Here is a 17,529-nt window from a genome sequence, read left to right on the forward strand (position 1 = left end):
TGAAAATAATTTTGAGGCAATGGAGTGACCTGAACCAGTGTTATGGTGATTCCCAGATGCCTGCCTTATCCCTTAAACTGCGCAACACGCCTGCAGGCCCAGGCTTCGGGTGCGCAACGCGCCTCCGGGTATTTGTATTTTTCCCGTTCCATTCAAAACTCCCGCGGCTACATGGGGTTCACATCAGCTTCCTCAGGGCTCTTGTAAACAGACGCCATCTTTAAAAAAAATCATAGTCCACATTCCCGGGTGTTGGAGCCTCAGTAGTGAGTGAGCAACCAAGGCCGGCGCACGCAGTATGAGCGCACAGCACTGCTGTTCAGCGTGTGACCACAGCATCGCTTAATAATGTCAATATATATATATATATATAATCTGTATTATTTAGCCATGATAGTATTATAGAAGAGCCTGAGTGTGATAATGACTGGGAACAATGTTCAAATATCAGTGATTCAATGCTGTTCATGATGTTCACAGCACTAGTCACAGCACCACAGCATTATTTCGTCCACCTAGGAATCTTCAAATGACTTCTTAGGTTCCTTTTCAAAATAAACTTGTGGTCAATTATTCATTTACAGGAATTAGTGACCAGGATTGTGGTTATAATTAGCATTGTGCATAGTATTAAGGAAGGAGGAATTTTGGTGAGGGAGGAAGGGAGAGAATTGAGGTAGCATCCACTGTGTGTGGGAGCCACTCTTGTTTTGCTCACCATACTAGCTTAGTGGTTCGGTATGGGGAACACATATGTACATGGGTATATACAGTGTGTGTGTATAGTATAATAACAGCACCAGGAGTATGTTGGGAGGAGCTATTTTGGTGAGGGTAGTGATGTCATAATTGTAGCGTCGTCTGCTGTCTGCCGTGTGATTTCTCATGCAGTGTATAATAGCAACTGTACTGTTTGGACACAATACCGGCTTACTTGCATAGTTCTGGTGAATAAAACATGTAGATAGGTATACATAACATATGTAAATAGTGTAATATAAACAGTAGGAGTATGGTGGGAGGAGGGGTGATGGCGAGTACGATGTTGGAGGAGAGAGGGAGGACTGGCTGGCTGGGTGTGACAGCTCACACTCGTGGAGTTCTGAGTGTGTTTATGGTGTGTGACAGTGTAGTGTAAATGTGTTGTAAATATGCATAAATGAACACGAAACATTGGTGTAAATAACAGTATGGTGGGAGGGGTGATGGCGAGTATGATGTTGGAGGAGAGAGGGAGAACTGGCTGGCTGGGTGTGACAGCTCACACTCGAGGAGTTGTGTGTGTGTTGATGGTGAATGTATATAGTGTGTGACAGTGTATAGTCTGTAAATAGATTGTATATATACATAAATTAGCATGATACACAGTAAATATGTGCAGCATACATGTACACAAGTGTCATGCACGTAACACAGTGTCTTCGGACAGTACGGATGTTTTACTGCCATAATATAGTGTACGTGTTCATTATACACAGGATTAGCACGTAAAAACAAATAAAATGTATTTAGAACTGTGCGCAAAAAATGAACAAAAATATATTCGCGGCAACTCGTGCGCCACGCCCCGGGCGCCCCACCTGCCCCGGGCGCGTACGTCACGGGCAATGATGACGTCACGCCCCAACTTATGGACTCCATAGCAGCCCGCCAAAGTAAGTACAATTTCAATTTTTTTTTTTACATACCCATACTCAGGGAAGGGTTTTTGACACTAAAAAAAAAAAAAAAAAAAAATTTTCCAAGAGAATTTATTTCCTGCGCACTGCGGGGATGTCATATTTGGAGGCAACGCAGTTAAGGGGTTAACAGACTCGACCATGATGGGCTAAAAGTTGACCAGCCTGGAACTCTGATTAATTTACTGGAATGTTCTAGAGGCTCCGAACTAGAGCCCAACCAGGATTTTACAGTCGACCTGCCCCACACTTTGGCCTGCTGTAATGGTGTTCACACTCTTACGCCCCACTATCAGATCAGATTTCGTGATCTGATAGTGGGGTATAAGAGCGTGAACACCATTACCGCAGGCCAGAGTGTGAGTGGGTCTGCTATAAAATCCTGGTTGGGCTCCAAAACTGCCCAGTGAATTCAGAAGAGTACTGGGGGTACTCTTCCAATTACACAGGGGTGTCTTTAGGCCATTGCTCCTCGTGCCTCTCTTAAGGAAGCCAGGTTCTGGCTCTGGTCCCCGGTAGACCTAGAACTCTTTCGATTGACTGTTGCCACGGTCTAAATATATACACATCATCCTGGTATAGCTCTGGGAAGCCTCCGGGTCTCACCCAGAAAATGGCGTTTCATTACATTCAACGCAGGTTTTTACCATTATTACACTATATGCACAATTTAAATATAAATATCTACATTTTTTGTGCACCACAAAGATCGTGTTGAGAGTTTATTATACACAGAATAAAAAATCAAAGGTCAACTTAGTGCCCGACAGTTGAGTGGTGCAAGGGCTGCCCCAAATACATTTTTACATGATTATTTCGGTGTCTGTGAAAGGTTTTATACCTAGTGTTTTGCAATAATATTATCAAATACTGTATAATTTATGAAATTTTATATAATTCCAGTTTGGCAACAGGATGCTGCGTCTGAAAACTTTCCTTATTAGGACTACTCAATAACTCGGTCAATAGAGCTTCTGCCTCACACGTGTGGGATCCATGGTTTGAGTCTCTTAGAGCCCAGGTGAATGGAATAATTTATACCCAGTAAAATGAATGTTATTAATTTATAATAAACTATACAATCTAATGAAATGTGTGGAATACTGCTATGCTAAAAAATATGGGGTTCATATATAGTGACATGCTTAGATCAATCAAACTGTTTTTGTTGTTATTACACTATATACACACATTATATATCACTATCAACATTTATTGCACCATAACAAACCACTAAGCTAGTTTGGCAAATCCTAAAAGCATAGCACCACTACACCAGTTAGCTGACAACACTACCTCACTGGCCAAGATTGCTACTATTAGCATACTGTTCTTGCTGTTATTACACTATATATATACGTGTTATATATATCACTATCAACATTTATATGCACCATAACAAACTAATAGCAGTTCTGATGGGAATGGTATTGAAATCAAAAGACAGCATGGAGCCACATAATACGAGCAGACAACACCAGCAGTCCCGTGATGCAAGACAATGCCCCCAATATTCTACACATCTCACTATGACTAGCTACAGAACTGCTATTATAATATTCCTGTCACAAAATCCCAAATATGAATTCATGGTATATTTATTGTACTTGTGGAACTATTTTATACATTAGTAGAAATAGGATTGTCTAATATATATGTTCCAGTAATGGCTGGCAATTATGTGATTCTCCATCCTTTGAATAGACTATGATATATTTGTTTGGTGTCCTGGGCCACGTAACTTGTTAAAGGTTGTTGTGCGATATAACATAATTACCAGTGTACAGTAGGATATTGTATCTTCCCTCACAAGAATGAGGGAAGGGGATGTTCCGTCAGTACTGGATCTAGTATTCACCAGGAAACAAGAAGAGGTATTTGACATCCAGTACCTTCCCCCCTTGGGAAAGAGTGACCACGTCCTCTTGGACATTAAATACGGTATGTGATATAATCTAGTAGAGAATGGGGACAGTGAAACAGTTGTTAAACTCTATTTCAAGAGAGGACGCTATGGGGAACTTAGAATTTTGTTTTCGTGGGTATAATTGGACAGACTTGTTGCTAGGCAAGGAAGTAAATGAGATGTATGCCAAATTTTGCACAAAATATGATGAAGGTACACAAACATTCATACCAAAACAGGTTCGGGCTTGGTTGGGTCTTGTATGGGACACTTGAACTGCTTCCTTGTATCTTCCTCCGGAGCCTCTCCTTCGGCTGCGGTCCTGCATGCGCATGTTTCCGGGGAGCTTCCGGGTCACCCGGCGATTGCTCGAGGGTCTATGAGGGAGCCTGAACTTTGGGATGATGGTCTACCTACCGGGTTGGGTTTGGCTGCATCGCCTGTTCTGGTTCCTTTAGGGAAGTCCCTTCCGCCTCTCTCGCAATCGCTGGGTTCGGCCCCCAGGGGGTCTTGTGTTGGCTGCTGTGTTGCTGGCTACCTCATCGGGTTTGTCAGGGTTCAGTGTCTTGGTGCCTGCCCGAGCCCTTGCTCGATGTGTTCACAGACACGTCGTCTCTCGGCTGGGATTTTGTGACCAGTGCTTACCACGCAGGCCAGGAGCGGTGGGGTCCGTTCTTCCGTCGGGCCCACAGCACGATGCAGGAGTTCGCGGTGGTGTGGTTTGCTCTTCGGAGGATTCGGGTCGCTCACGGATCGCCTGGTTGATACCTGGTTGATGGGGGTTCTGGGAGTTCTTCTACTCCCCAAGCCCGGCCCGAGGCCAGGCTTGACTTGTGAGAGTTTGGTCCACTAGGCTGTTGCTTGGAGCAGCCCGCATGCCCACATACCCACCACAGCCCGGTTGGTTTGGAACTCCTTGGAGGAAACAATCTAGAAACAATCTAGTTTTCCTCTTGAAGATGTCCACGGTTGTTCTCGCAATATTTATTATCTTCGCTGGGAGGGTGTTGAACAACTGTGGACCTCTGATATTTATACAGTGTTTTCTGACTGTGCCTATGGCACCTCCTGCTCTTCACTAGTTCTATTCTGCATTTTCTTCCAAATTGTTCACTCCAGTACGTTGTTATTTTACTGTGCAGATTTGGGACCTGGCCCTCCAGTATCTTCCACGTGTATATTATTTGATATCCTTCTCGTCTTCTTTCTAGTGAGTACATTTGGAGGGCTTTGAGACGATCCCAATAATTTAGGTGCTTTATCGCGTCTATGCGTGCCGTATATGTTCTCTGTATTCCCTCTATTTCAGATATCTCTCCTGCTCTGAAGGGGGAGGCAAGTACTGAGCAGTACTCAAGACGGGACAACACAAGTGACTTGAAGAGTACAACCATTGTGATGGGATCCCTGGTTTTGAAAGTTCTCGTAATCCATCCGATCATTTTTCTGGTTGTCGCAATATTTGCTTGGTTATGCTCCCTAAACGTTAGGTTGTCAGACATCATTATTCCTAAATCCTTTACATGCTGTTTTTCTATTATGGGCACATTTGATTGTGTTTTGAACCCTGTATTATGTTTAAGGTCCTCATTTTTACCATACCCGAGTACCTGGAATTAATCACTGTTAAACACCATGTTATTTTCTGATGCCCAGTCGAAAACTTTAATAATATCAGCATTAAGCTTTTCAATATCTTCAGCCGAGGTAATTTTCAAACTGATTTTTGTGTCATCTGCAAAAGATGATACGAAGCTGTGACTTGTATTTTTGTCTATATCTGATATGAGAATAAGGAAAAGCAGTGGTGCAAGGACTGTACCCTGAGGTACAGAGCTTTTAACTGCACTTGGACTAGATTTTATATGGTTGACTGTTACTTGCTGAGTCCTGTTTGACAGAGAACCGAGTATCCAGCGTCCTACTATACCAGTTATTCCCATTGACTTCATTTTGTGTGCTATCATGCCATGGTCACATTTATCGAAAGCCTTTACGAAGTCCGTGTATACCACATCAGCATTCTGTTTTTCTTCTAATGCCTCAGTGACTGTCATAGTGATCAAGTAGCTGTGAGAGGCACGATCTTCCCGCTCGAAATCCATGTTGGCCTGGGTTGTGAAGGTCATTGGTCTCCATGAAATTGGTGACCTGACTCTTAATCACTCTCTCAAATACTTTTATTATGTGCGACATTAGTGCAACTGGTCTATAATTCTTTGCCAATGCTTTGCTCCCTCCCTTGTGTAGAGGGGCTATGTCTGCTAGTTTAAGTGCATCTGGTATCTCCCCAGTGTCCAAGCTCCACACTATACCGAGTGCCTGTACTACCGGCACATTGCATTTCTTTATAAATATTGAATTCCATGAATCTGAACCCGGGGCCAAGTGCATGGGCAAGTTTTAAATTTCTCTTTCAAAGTCTAGTACGCTCGTGTTGATATCAGTTATATTTACAGGGGTTTGGATATCCCACATAAAGAAATTGTCTGGATCTTCCACTTTCATGTTGTTTATTGGAGTGCTAAACATGTCCTCATACTGCTTTTTTAGGATTTCACTAATTTCTTTGTCATCATCCGTGTATGAACCTTCACTTGTACGAAGAGGTCCAATACTGGCAGTGGTTTTTGCTTTTGATTTCGCATATGTGAAGTATTTTGGATTTTTCATTATTTCCTGAATTGCTTTCTGTTCTAACTGCCTTTCTTCAGTTTGATACAAGTGTTTCAATTTCCGCTCGATTTCTCCAATCTCCCTATTTAAATTATTCCTTCTTTGATGGGAAATTTGTATCTGCATAAGCATTTCCGTTATTTTTTTTTCTTTTATAGTGTCGTTCGCCGATCCGGCTCGAACTGCTCCTCGGTGGTTTATTGCCTGAACAAAGGGGGTTCGATGCAATCCTTAGCTCTTTGGACAACATACCCAGTGGGAACAGAGCCGGACCGCTGTTATAGGTGAAAACTAGCTACGCAGTACCCTGCGCCCCACCAATGCTATAACTACCACTTATCCCAAGGTAAACAAGGGAGGAAAACCCCCCAAACACTCGGGGCGGCCAAATGCCAAGCAGCGAAAAGCCAACAGAGGCAGACCCAAGGCGACTTGTGGAAGGCAACCCCAAGCCCCAAGGGCGGTACTTACAGGGCACTCAGGGAAGGTGACCCTAAGCACATGCAGCCCGAGTACCTGAGAATACTACTCCCAGCTCACACGACCACCGTAAGAGCAGCACTGAAAACAAGTCATAGCACTGAGACAAGACTGGAACTGGAGCCACACGACCATGCACTTTCCCATCAGCCAAGGAACTGAGGCGTGGATCGCCGGCTCGGGGAGTCTGGGGCTCCCCCCTTCCCCCTCCCGGGGAGGGGGGAACTGCGCAGACATGCGGCGCAGCTCGTGTGACATCATGCTTGTTTGCTCGTTTTTCTTTTGGGGAGTTCTGTCTACTTGTTTGTCAATTTTCGCTGTTCACCAGAATAGGGGTTTGTTTTGTGGCGCTTACCTTTCTGGGTGCCTGTCCCGTTCGATGGCAGATATAGAATGCTCCTAATCACATGTGCATTTATATGGGCCATTGCTCCCCGTGCCTGTGAGGGGGCCAGGTTCTGGCTCGTGTTCCCCGGTAGGCTAAAACTCCACCCACATCGACTGATGCAAAATAGTTAGGATATCCATATCAGCCATGGATAGCTCCGGGGAGCCGTAGGGGGCTCCCCCCAGAAACAGTATGGTGGGAGGAGAAGGGTGGCGAGTCAGTTGAGGTGAGGGAGGGAGGGAGGGAGGGACAGCCAGTGGCAGGCTGCCACTGCCACTCAGCATACCAACTTAGTGGTTCGTTATGGTGAACACAAATGTAGATACAATGGGGCCTCGACTTACGATGCTAATCCGTTCCCAGAGACGGACCGCGAGTTGAAATATCATAAGTCGAAGCAATTTTTCCTATAAGAAATAAAGGAATTGAATTAATCCGTTCCCCACCCTCCAAAATATTAACATACAAATATATTTTATACTGAATACAATGTTTTTTCTAACTATAATACAGTACCTAAGTTTATCTTACCTTTATGGAGGGCTCTTGATGGTGTATGGAAGATGGTGATGAGGGGGGATGAGGAAGAGAGTTGTTACTGTTTGGAAGGGGAGTCCCCTTCCATTATCACATCAGGCAGTGATGTTTTCTCTGGGGTACTCTCTCTCTCCTGTTTTGCCTGAATACCACTAGGACCTGGTTGTGGTTCAGTGCTTGTTTGTCTCACTACAAATTTGTCAAGAGAGATTTGCTTTTCCCTTCATTTTAACATTTGTCTGTAATGATGCATCACAGTGTCATTGAATAGGTTACGGCAATGCCTTTTGCCACTTTAGCACCCATAATGTCCTTTTTCTTAGCCAGTATAGTGGATATCGTTGACTGAGATTTGTTGTACTGCCTAGCCAGTTCAACAACCCGCACACTATCTTCATATTTACGAATGATCTCTTGTTTCTGCTCTATGGACATCCTTACATGGGATCTCATATGTTGAGCCTTACCATTGAATTTCCTGGGACTCATGGTGTGATATATAATAATTAGTTTAATGTTCAAAATGCAAAAAATCACCACAAAAGCGGAATTTCTTATAGGCGCGATCATCACTAAGCAGGCAGCTGTAGTAAACTGAGGCAAGTTGGACCGCGTGACCGGGAACCACGTGTTCGGTCGACCCAAACATGTATCAACAAATATAAGAAGTCAACGACACCATCGGATGTCGAGTCGCATTTTTCGAAGAAATTTACATCGTAACTCGAAATTATCGTAAGTCGGTGCAATCGTAAGTCGAGGTGCCACTGTACTTATATATAATGTTTATATACAGTGTAATAACAGTAAAGGGAGTGTGGGGAGAAGTCATTTTGGTGAGGGAGGTGGCAACATCTGCATGATTTATCATGCTGGGTAGGGGTGGCCACTATGCTGTTTGGGCACTATACCAGCTTAGATGAACAGTTATGGTGAACAGAACATGTAGATACTTATATATAACATCTGAATATAGTAAATAAAAGCAAGAACAGTATGGTGAGAGGAGGATGCGGGTGAGTGAAGAATCATTGAGGGAGTGGCGGTGAGAGGCTAACTGGCAGATGTGGTAGCCACACCTCGCTGCTTTTTGACTTGCAAATATCAACTTAGTGGTTCGTTATGGTGAACAAAACATGCAGATACGTATATATAACCTGCATATATAGTGTAATAACCGACAAAGTATTTATTTATTGTTTTATGAACACAATAATTGAATCAATAATATGCACACCATAATTTTGAGTACAGCGATGATTCACACATTTTATTATATAAATATATCACACTACTGAATAATATTACAACAACAACAAAAAAAGTAAAATCAATCAGAGACATTGAAATAATTAGGTAATTATCTTTTTGTGGCCACTCCTACCTGACAGCTGGGGCTGAGCAGACCACCTCGGACACACACTGAATCAGCGCCTCTTTTTTACCAAACTTCCCCGCTCTATAGCTGGCAAAATATGCTACTTACGATTTTTTTTATTATATTTTCCTGTGATCAGGGAACACAAATTAACAGGTTTAGAAGAATTTTTTTTTTTTATGCGCCTGTGGGTGACTGGCCAAATAGCCCCTAGCAACACTAGGGTTAAAGCCCTGAAGTTTTTGCTAATTCCAATCACAGGTAACTTCAATTTGTGCGTGACAGCTGCATTTGCACAGTACAACACAGAAATTCTCCGTCTGTTCAGCTTATAACCACCTGAAGAATCGTCTTCACAACTATGCGCTATTGTGTCTGTGGGTAACATGCGCCAGCACAAATCTGTCTAGTAAGCATAATAAATTTGTTCTGGAGATAAATGTTGTTCAAGCACCATCTCTGCAAATTTTCTTAAATACTCGTCAGTACAGTAATGTCAGCAGACTTTTGTTCACCATGTACCCTAATGAACCTAATGCCATGGCAAATTTTAAAGCTTCTGAGTCATCCATCACTGTACACATATATACACCTCAAGAATTTTCATTGCATGGTGAAACTTGTGTGCCTTTTCCATGAGCAGCCAGCCTGCCACTGGCTTCTTCATCTCCTCACCATTCTGTTTGTACCACTGTCACACTGCATTATCAACACTCCACTTTTGCTTTACTTACTACCTTTCTATTTTGTATTGCCTTATCAATTTCACTTCTAGAGAAATAGTAACATTTTTTAGGTTTAGCCTTAAGAAGATAAAAAACAGTACTCTTGCTATTGCCATATTCAGCACACATGACACTTCTTGGGACTTCGATCTCCACCTTAATTATTTCAACTTTCTTTTCAAATGCCACCACTGACCTCTTTTATGTACCCAGCTTCTTGTTGCTTTTACTGATGCAATGGGTGCATTTGGAACTGACATGATGCATGAATGTTCCTAGCTTTCGACGATATATCCAACAAAGTCAGGGAATGAACACTCCAGTCTTGTGACAAATCAAAATAATGGGAACAATGGGCTGTGAATCTGTGATGTCATAGGATAGAAGGCACTAGAGTGGCGCCCGACGCTGTCAGTGGACAAACTAGGCCCATCTCCCACCCCCCACCACCCGGGCTGGAGGACGCTTGCCTGATGAAATACCAGAACTATTTTAAACGAACCTTGCTTTTCTCAAGCCAAATATCCAGAGTATCCAAATCAACCCCAATCAGAAAACTGGCATTTTCAGATACATCGCATTCACAAAGCACGTGGGTGTCAGTAAATTAATGTCATATTTAAGCACTGTATATCTAAAAGACTTTATACAACACACAACAGTTTGCTATTGGATTAGGTCAGCTCAACACAGTGCCAGGCTCAGTGCTGGCTTAGGCTAGAACCCTCACTGCAAGGACCACTTGTTTGCTGTGAACAGTTTGCACTAAAAAACAAATTGTTTGGACCATTTAGAAATTAGTTTAAGCAAATAACCATTGTAATTGTATCTTCAAAAGCACACTGGTTAAAGAAACTCACCTTTCCAAAAAATGTAATACCAAACTTAGCATTACGACAAATTTCATGGGGAGGACCAAATCCAAGGGTAAGTGGTCGGAAAGTGAAGTTGGCTACAGTAAGGTCCTGCACATTTTCCTTTTCCACTGGAAAAAATAGAATGATTAAAATGATAATTAAATATATCCACCTTATACAAAAATCATGTGTTGAATGTAATGCAAGACTATTTTCTTATGGAGACTACAATAGCTCCACTAGACAGGCCATGCCTTTTGGAAATGCATTAGACCTCTGGAGATTCACCCTTGCCTACCGGGAGCTAAGGCTAGAATCTGGCTCTTTCCATGAAGTGAGGGGTGATTGGAGATAAAGAGATCTTCACAAAACTAAGAAAAACTCAAGTAGAAAGAATAAGTACAATAAAACAAACAACTGCTTTAACCCTTAAGCGACCACACGGTTGTTTTACTTATTTAGAGAATAAGGATATTTTGGACGAAGTCAGAGGAAGGTGACTTTTTTCTGGTTTTAGTGAAGTTCAATCAGAACATAGTATTACCACGCCCCTCGTTAGTGGCAGTGGTGTTACCAAGTGATGTTTTGTCGCGTCAGCAGCAGCGGCTCGCCCAGCCAAGCGCTACCGAATGGCACCATATGGAGATAATGAGGAACAAAGCCCCTCAAGTTAACGTGATAATACCTCATCTTCAGCTTGCGCCTGTACTTTGCGTAGACGGGCTTCAGCTCCTAGTCCATGGTGTGCAACAATTCCTCATCATGGTGCTGCGGTTTCATCTCGCAGGACACCATGGGAGCCAGTTGGCCGAGCGGACAGCACCCTGGACTTGTGATCCTGTGGTCCCGGGTTCGATCCCGGGCGCCGGCGAGAAACAATGGGCAGAGTTTCTTTCACCCTATGCCCCTGTTACCTAGCAGTAAAAATAGGTACCTGGGTGTTAGTCAGCTGTCACGGGCTGCTTCCTAGGGGTGGAGGCCTGGTCGAGGACCAGGCCGCGAGGACACTAAAATCCCAAAATCATCAAGATAACCTTACCTAACCAGGTGTACTTGTGTAGAGTGATGGTGACGATTTTGTTTCACTAATTCCTGTCTTTGACAATCAAGATGTTGGGATTACAGATCTTTTCCCTGATACTGGTGAGGACATGTGTGAAATGGACTTTTTTGCTGCATATTTTGATGAGCCGCTCATGGAACACATTGTTCAGCAAACGAACATTCCCGCGGCTCTCATTGAACACAAGTTAACATAATTTTCACGATTACAGCGTTGGAAAAACACTACCGTAGGTGAAATGTATGTATTTTTTGCACTATGTATGTTGATGAACCATTGTGTCAAACATGTTATCTCAGATTATTAGAGCAAAGACCATACTGTTCCAACACCTTTGTTTGGGACATGTATGTCTCAAGAGAGGTTTCAGATACTCCTCAGGTGTCTTCATTTTGCAAATAATGAAGACCAGACACAGGATGATAGACTTTGGAGAGTGAGGCATGTTCTGAATGAACAGATTGGAAAGTTCAGAGATTTCTACGTACCAGCACAGAAGCTGGTGATCGACGAATCCCTTGTGCTTTTCAAAGAACGTGTTGCCTTCAAGCAGTATATTCCCTTCAAACGCAACAGATTTGGATTTAAATTCTTTGTTCTCTGTGACTGTGAAACAGGTCTTGTGTTACACATGATTCTGTATACTGCTAGCAATGAAGACATTCCCGGTAATGACCAACAAGGTTTCTCAGGTAGTGTGGTGATGACACTGATAGCACCATGGCTGAACAAGGGCCACATTTTATACACAACTATTATACAAGTCCCTTGCTAACTAGGTTCTTGCTTGAAAATAGAACTGGAGTGTGTGGCATAGTAAAGGCAAGAAGAAGGGAATGGGGTAGAAATAGCCAAAGCTACCCTATCCCTTTGAGATGTATTTTTTTTTTCTTGTCTCAATAAACATACTTGAATTTGAAGAAAGGAAATGCCAATGTTTGACAATAATATTGAAGTTGGTGACTGCCAACTAAGAAAAAGTGATCAAATACTCTCAGTGCGGTGGAAAGACAGGAGAGAAGTGAACATGTTGACAGCCGTTCACAATAGTTCAATGCTGCACACTGGCAAGGTGAACTGAACAACGAAACAACCCATATATAAACCAGATTGTGTTCTGGACTACAATATCAGCATTCGTTTGGTTGATAAATGTGACATGATGGTGGGCGCTGTCGAGTGTGTACGTAAAACATGTTTTTACAGCTTGTTGACGTAACCATGCTGAACAATTTCAATAAGTATCTGGTAAAAACAGGGCGTAAACCAACTTTCCATACGTTTAGTTTTACAGCTGTGACAGTGTTACTAACAAAGTTTGGCAAAGACATTCCTGGCATACAAAGCCCATTCAGAACCCAGTATTGCCCATGCATAGTGACATGTACATTCACTTCTTTTCCTACCATCCTCCTCCTGTTAAGAAAAGTGTCCTCGTCTCTTCCTCCGCGCTCTACGCATCAGCGACCCTCAGTTTCTTGATTCTGAAATTTCCTTTATCTACAAATCATTCTCTCGCCTTGGTTACCCTTTGCATTTCATCAACTGTGCCTACTCTCAAGCTAAACGCAATTTCTTTCATCCTAAACCTGCTTCCAACACTAGTAGCACTAGTGTCTGAACTCAAAACTTTTACCAATACCTTTCGTCCTCTTGACATAAAGCTCTCCTTTCGACAAACTAACACACTTCGTAGCAATCTAGTTCACACTGCTCCTCCTGCTTCTAATGCTGCTAGTGTCTACTCTATTTCCTGTTCGTCTTGTTCTCTCCAATACTTTGGCGAAACTGGTCGTACACTGAATGACAGACTTAAAGAACACAAGAAAAGTGTTAAGTCTGCAGACACTAACAATGCTCTCTTCTGTCATGTGAGGGATTCCAATCATCCTATTGATGGGTCTTCCTCCAAAATAATCTTTCCTGCCTCTACTCTACACAGACGCTCTTGAATCGGCTCTAATACACAATGTACCCAACATGAACTTGAGTCCTGGCTTTGTTGCTGTGGACTCTTCCCTTTCACAGTATATACTTAAATGCTCTTATCTTTCTAACAAACGTGACCTAACATAAGTTTACCCTTCCATTTATCTTTCTTTCTCTTTCCTTTTCTTTCTCTCTTCTCTCTTTTCTGTTCATTGTTTTCTTTACGTTCCCTTACTATCCTCTTATTCCTATTACTATCTCCTCCTCATTTGGTGGTTATAATAGGAGCTGCCTCATATGGGCCAATAAGCCCTCTGCAGTTCTTATTCCTACTACTATCCCCTGTACTCCACTTTGCTCCTCACCTCTCTCTAGCCTATTTATTGCCTGCATCTACTTCCTCATCACAATTGACTTGAGAATGATCCAGGACGGACTGAAACGTCGTCGTCCCTTCCCCTTCTAGTGTGTAGTCTGGTCAACTCTCTCAAATACTTTTATTATGTGGGACGTTAGTGCAACTGGTCTATAATTCTTTGCCAATACTTTGCTACCTTCCTTGTGTAGAGGGGCTATGTCTGCTGTTTTCAGCGCGTCTGATATCTCCCCCCGTGTCCAAGCTCTTCCTCCACACTACACTGAGTGCCTTCCTCCACACTACACTGAGTGCCTGTGCTACTGGCACTTTGCATTTCTTTATAAATATTGAATTCCATGTGTCTGGACCCGGGGCTGAGTGCATGGGCATATTGTCAATTTCTCTTTCAAATCTGCTACGCTTGTGTTGATATCAGTTATATTTACAGGTGTTTGGATATCACTCAAAGAAATTGTTCGAATCTTCCACTTTCATGCTGTGTATCGGAGTGCTAAACAAGTCCTCATACTACTTTTTTAGGATTTCACTAATTTCTTTGTCATCCTCAGTGTATGAACCTTCACTAATACGAATAGGTCCAATACTGGCAGTGGTTTTTGCATTTGATTGATTTAGTATATGTGAAGAAATATTTTGGGTTTTTCTTTATTTCTTGAATTGCTTTCTGTTCTAGTTGCTTTTCTTCGGTCTGATATGAATGCGTCAGTCTCTGTTTACCACTATTTGCAAAAGAAAACTTTCTAATATTTTTCCAGCACCTTTGTTTCCTTAGCTTGAATCTGCTCTATATTCCTGGCTCATGCAACACAAGCAACAAGCATCCATTGGAACAGCCACAATGGCAAAAACCACCAATGAGTTGAAGGCAGGAAACCAGATCCTGGGTGACAGAGGATACCCAGGCACTAGCTACCATCAGCAACAACTGTGGGTGCAGTAGCCAGCTGACCCGGTCTGTCTCCCTTCTCCCTTTAAGTGATGGGTGGAGGTGGACTATCTAGTGCTAGTTTCATGAATTTTCGATCGTTTGTTTACACTTTGAGGAAGTTCTTTTAGATATTTTCAGGTATTAACACTTTAGCACCTCAGGCATGCGCACCGCCAACTTAGAGGTCACGCCCCTGGCATATGGATGATCGTGCGGGCGAGTGCGCGGCGACACCGAAATGTGTATACTCATTTTAGTTTTCTCACTTGAATTCTCGTGCTACGTTGTTCGTTTTGGTATTATTGTGTTCTCAATAGAATTCCTTACAGGTGTATATGCATATAATGTCCAAAAGGCAGGCGTGACTCCCCGCAGCAAAGCCTAAAGTTACCCGTGAACGAGCATCAATTTGCACACCGCAGCCTAATATGTATACTCGTTCAGTTTGATAACATCAATTTTTGTCTTACATCTTTCATTTTGGTATCAAATTGTTCGCAATATAAAGGTGTGTATTATAAAACTATTCCCATAATAATAGAGCAATAATTTGAATTTTAACAATTATTTTAATTTTGGACACTCATCATCACAAAATTATTTATGTCTTTCCAGTGTTCTGACAAATTTGTGTGTTACATATTTCATTTTGGTATAAAATTGTTCGCAATCTAAAGGCGCGCATTTTAAAACTAGTCCCATAATAACGGCACAATAAACAGAACTTTAACAAATATTTTAAAATTTTGACCAAAAACGTATTTATAATCTTTCAAGTGTTTCGACATCAAGTTTGTGTTACATCTTTCATTTTGGTATCAAATTGTGCGCACTCTAAAGGCGCTCATTTTGAAACTATTCCAAAGTCGATCGGATAATAAATTAATTTTATATCAATATTTTTTAATTGGATGCAAGCTCAGTCTGATGCTCGGACTCAAGAGAGAAAAAAGTCAGATGCAAGTGACATTCGAAGAGTGCTATAGTGTTAATAAATTTTATAATCAGCAGTGGTCTGTTTGGTTTTATTGACTTTGTGGGTCCTTTCCCAGTGAAGGTAGACATGATTCAAATTCACTGACAATTTTATCATGGTGCCACTGCTCCCTGCACTTCATTAGAGGGAGCCAGGTTCTGGCTTGTGATTCTCAGCAGAAGCTACAAGGAGCTTCCCCCAAAAATGATCATTAATGGTTTTAAGAAAAACATTTTAAGATACAACAACTCTTATAATTTAAACAGTTTGAACTATCTTAGTAGTCCACACAAAGCTTTTTGAACCTATACTATTCAACTATAATACATGGGATATAAATATTTCAGAAAGTGTTTAAAGTCAAAAATTATTTTCTGTGGAGAGCCCCGTCGGCTCCCTGAAGCTATCATACTGATTAAGTGCCATACTACTTGGAGTCATCAGTCACGGAGTTCTTGTTGCCGACATGGGACCACGAGCTAGAACCTGGCCCCCTCAGAGAGGCACAGGGAGCAATGGCCAATGAATACTTTACAAATAAAGTCTATCATTTTTGCCATCATCCAGGGAAGGCACCCAGAAAGGTTGGTGTGTCAAAACAAACCATTGCATGGTTTAACACAAGACAAAATGTCTAAAAGAACTCCCCAAAAACCTAGTGTTGAATGTAATGAAACGCCATTTTCTAGGTGGGACCCGAAGGCTTCCTGGAGCTATCCAGGCTGATATCCTAATGTCAGACTTTGGCATCAGTCATGTATATGGAGTTCTGTGGGCCTACTGGGGGACCACGAGCCAGAACCTGGCACTCTCAGAAGAGGCACGAGGAGCCTACAGAAACCCCCGTGTGGTTGGAAGCATTCTATGTCTGCCATCGACTGGGTCAGGCACCCAGAAAGGTAAGCGTCCCAAAACAAACCCCTATTCTGGTGAAAATTGCTACAAAAAGCCGAACAAGTGGATAGAACTCCCCAAACAGAAACGAGCAAACGAATATGACGTCACACATTGTCGCGGCACTGTCTGTGTAGCTCCTCCCTCCCTGGGAGGGAAAAGGGGAAGCACCCAGACCACCGCACCGACAATCCACCTATCAGTTTTGAGGTTGGACATCAAAACACGAGAACACACAATCGACTTGAGAATGGTCCAGGGCGGACTGAAATGTCGTCATCCCTTCACCTGCTAGTGTGTGGTCGGGTCAACAAAACGCACAAAAATCCGCCGACCTCAGGGAAGAGAGGGTTGCCTGGGAGCCTCCGGGTCTCACCCAGAAAATGGCGTTTCATTACATTCAACGCTGGTTTTCTGGAGGGAGCCCCTATGGCTCACCGGAGCTAACTACCCACAGGAAAACCAGAGGGACTTACCCGGGAGGCGGTCGCTGCTCACTTCTCAACCCGTAGTCGAGACAACTGGCTGCAACCGCTGACCCAAAGTGACAGAGTCCCAACTAGACCCAGGAACGTTCATGAGGTAGCGTGCAGCAAAGACCCTGTTCGACCGCCAAAAAAAAAAACCGCCCAAATGTCAGCCCAGGACATGTTGCCAAAGACGAAAGCAAGAGCAGCGAACTTATGAACATCATGGGCACGGGATAGACTGCAGGCTGACTAGACTTAACAACC

At 42.7% G+C, this 17,529-nt stretch overlaps 1 protein-coding gene across 4 annotated transcripts in view; it reads right to left on the bottom strand.

The window, feature by feature from the left end:
• Nucleotides 1-17,529, bottom strand: part of LOC123767377 (mucin-4) — a 79,008-nt gene that overhangs the window by 12,516 nt on the left and 48,963 nt on the right. For all 4 annotated transcript variants that reach the window (XM_045757034.2, XM_045757035.2, XM_069313059.1 and 1 more), the window contains exon 7: nt 10,630-10,754. In XM_045757034.2, the coding sequence (XP_045612990.2) occupies nt 10,630-10,754 (125 nt within the window). The remainder of the gene's footprint in view (nt 1-10,629; nt 10,755-17,529) is intronic.

Source organism: Procambarus clarkii, chromosome 74 (genome assembly GCF_040958095.1).
Source record: "Procambarus clarkii isolate CNS0578487 chromosome 74, FALCON_Pclarkii_2.0, whole genome shotgun sequence".
Lineage (NCBI taxonomy): Eukaryota > Metazoa > Arthropoda > Malacostraca > Decapoda > Cambaridae > Procambarus > Procambarus clarkii.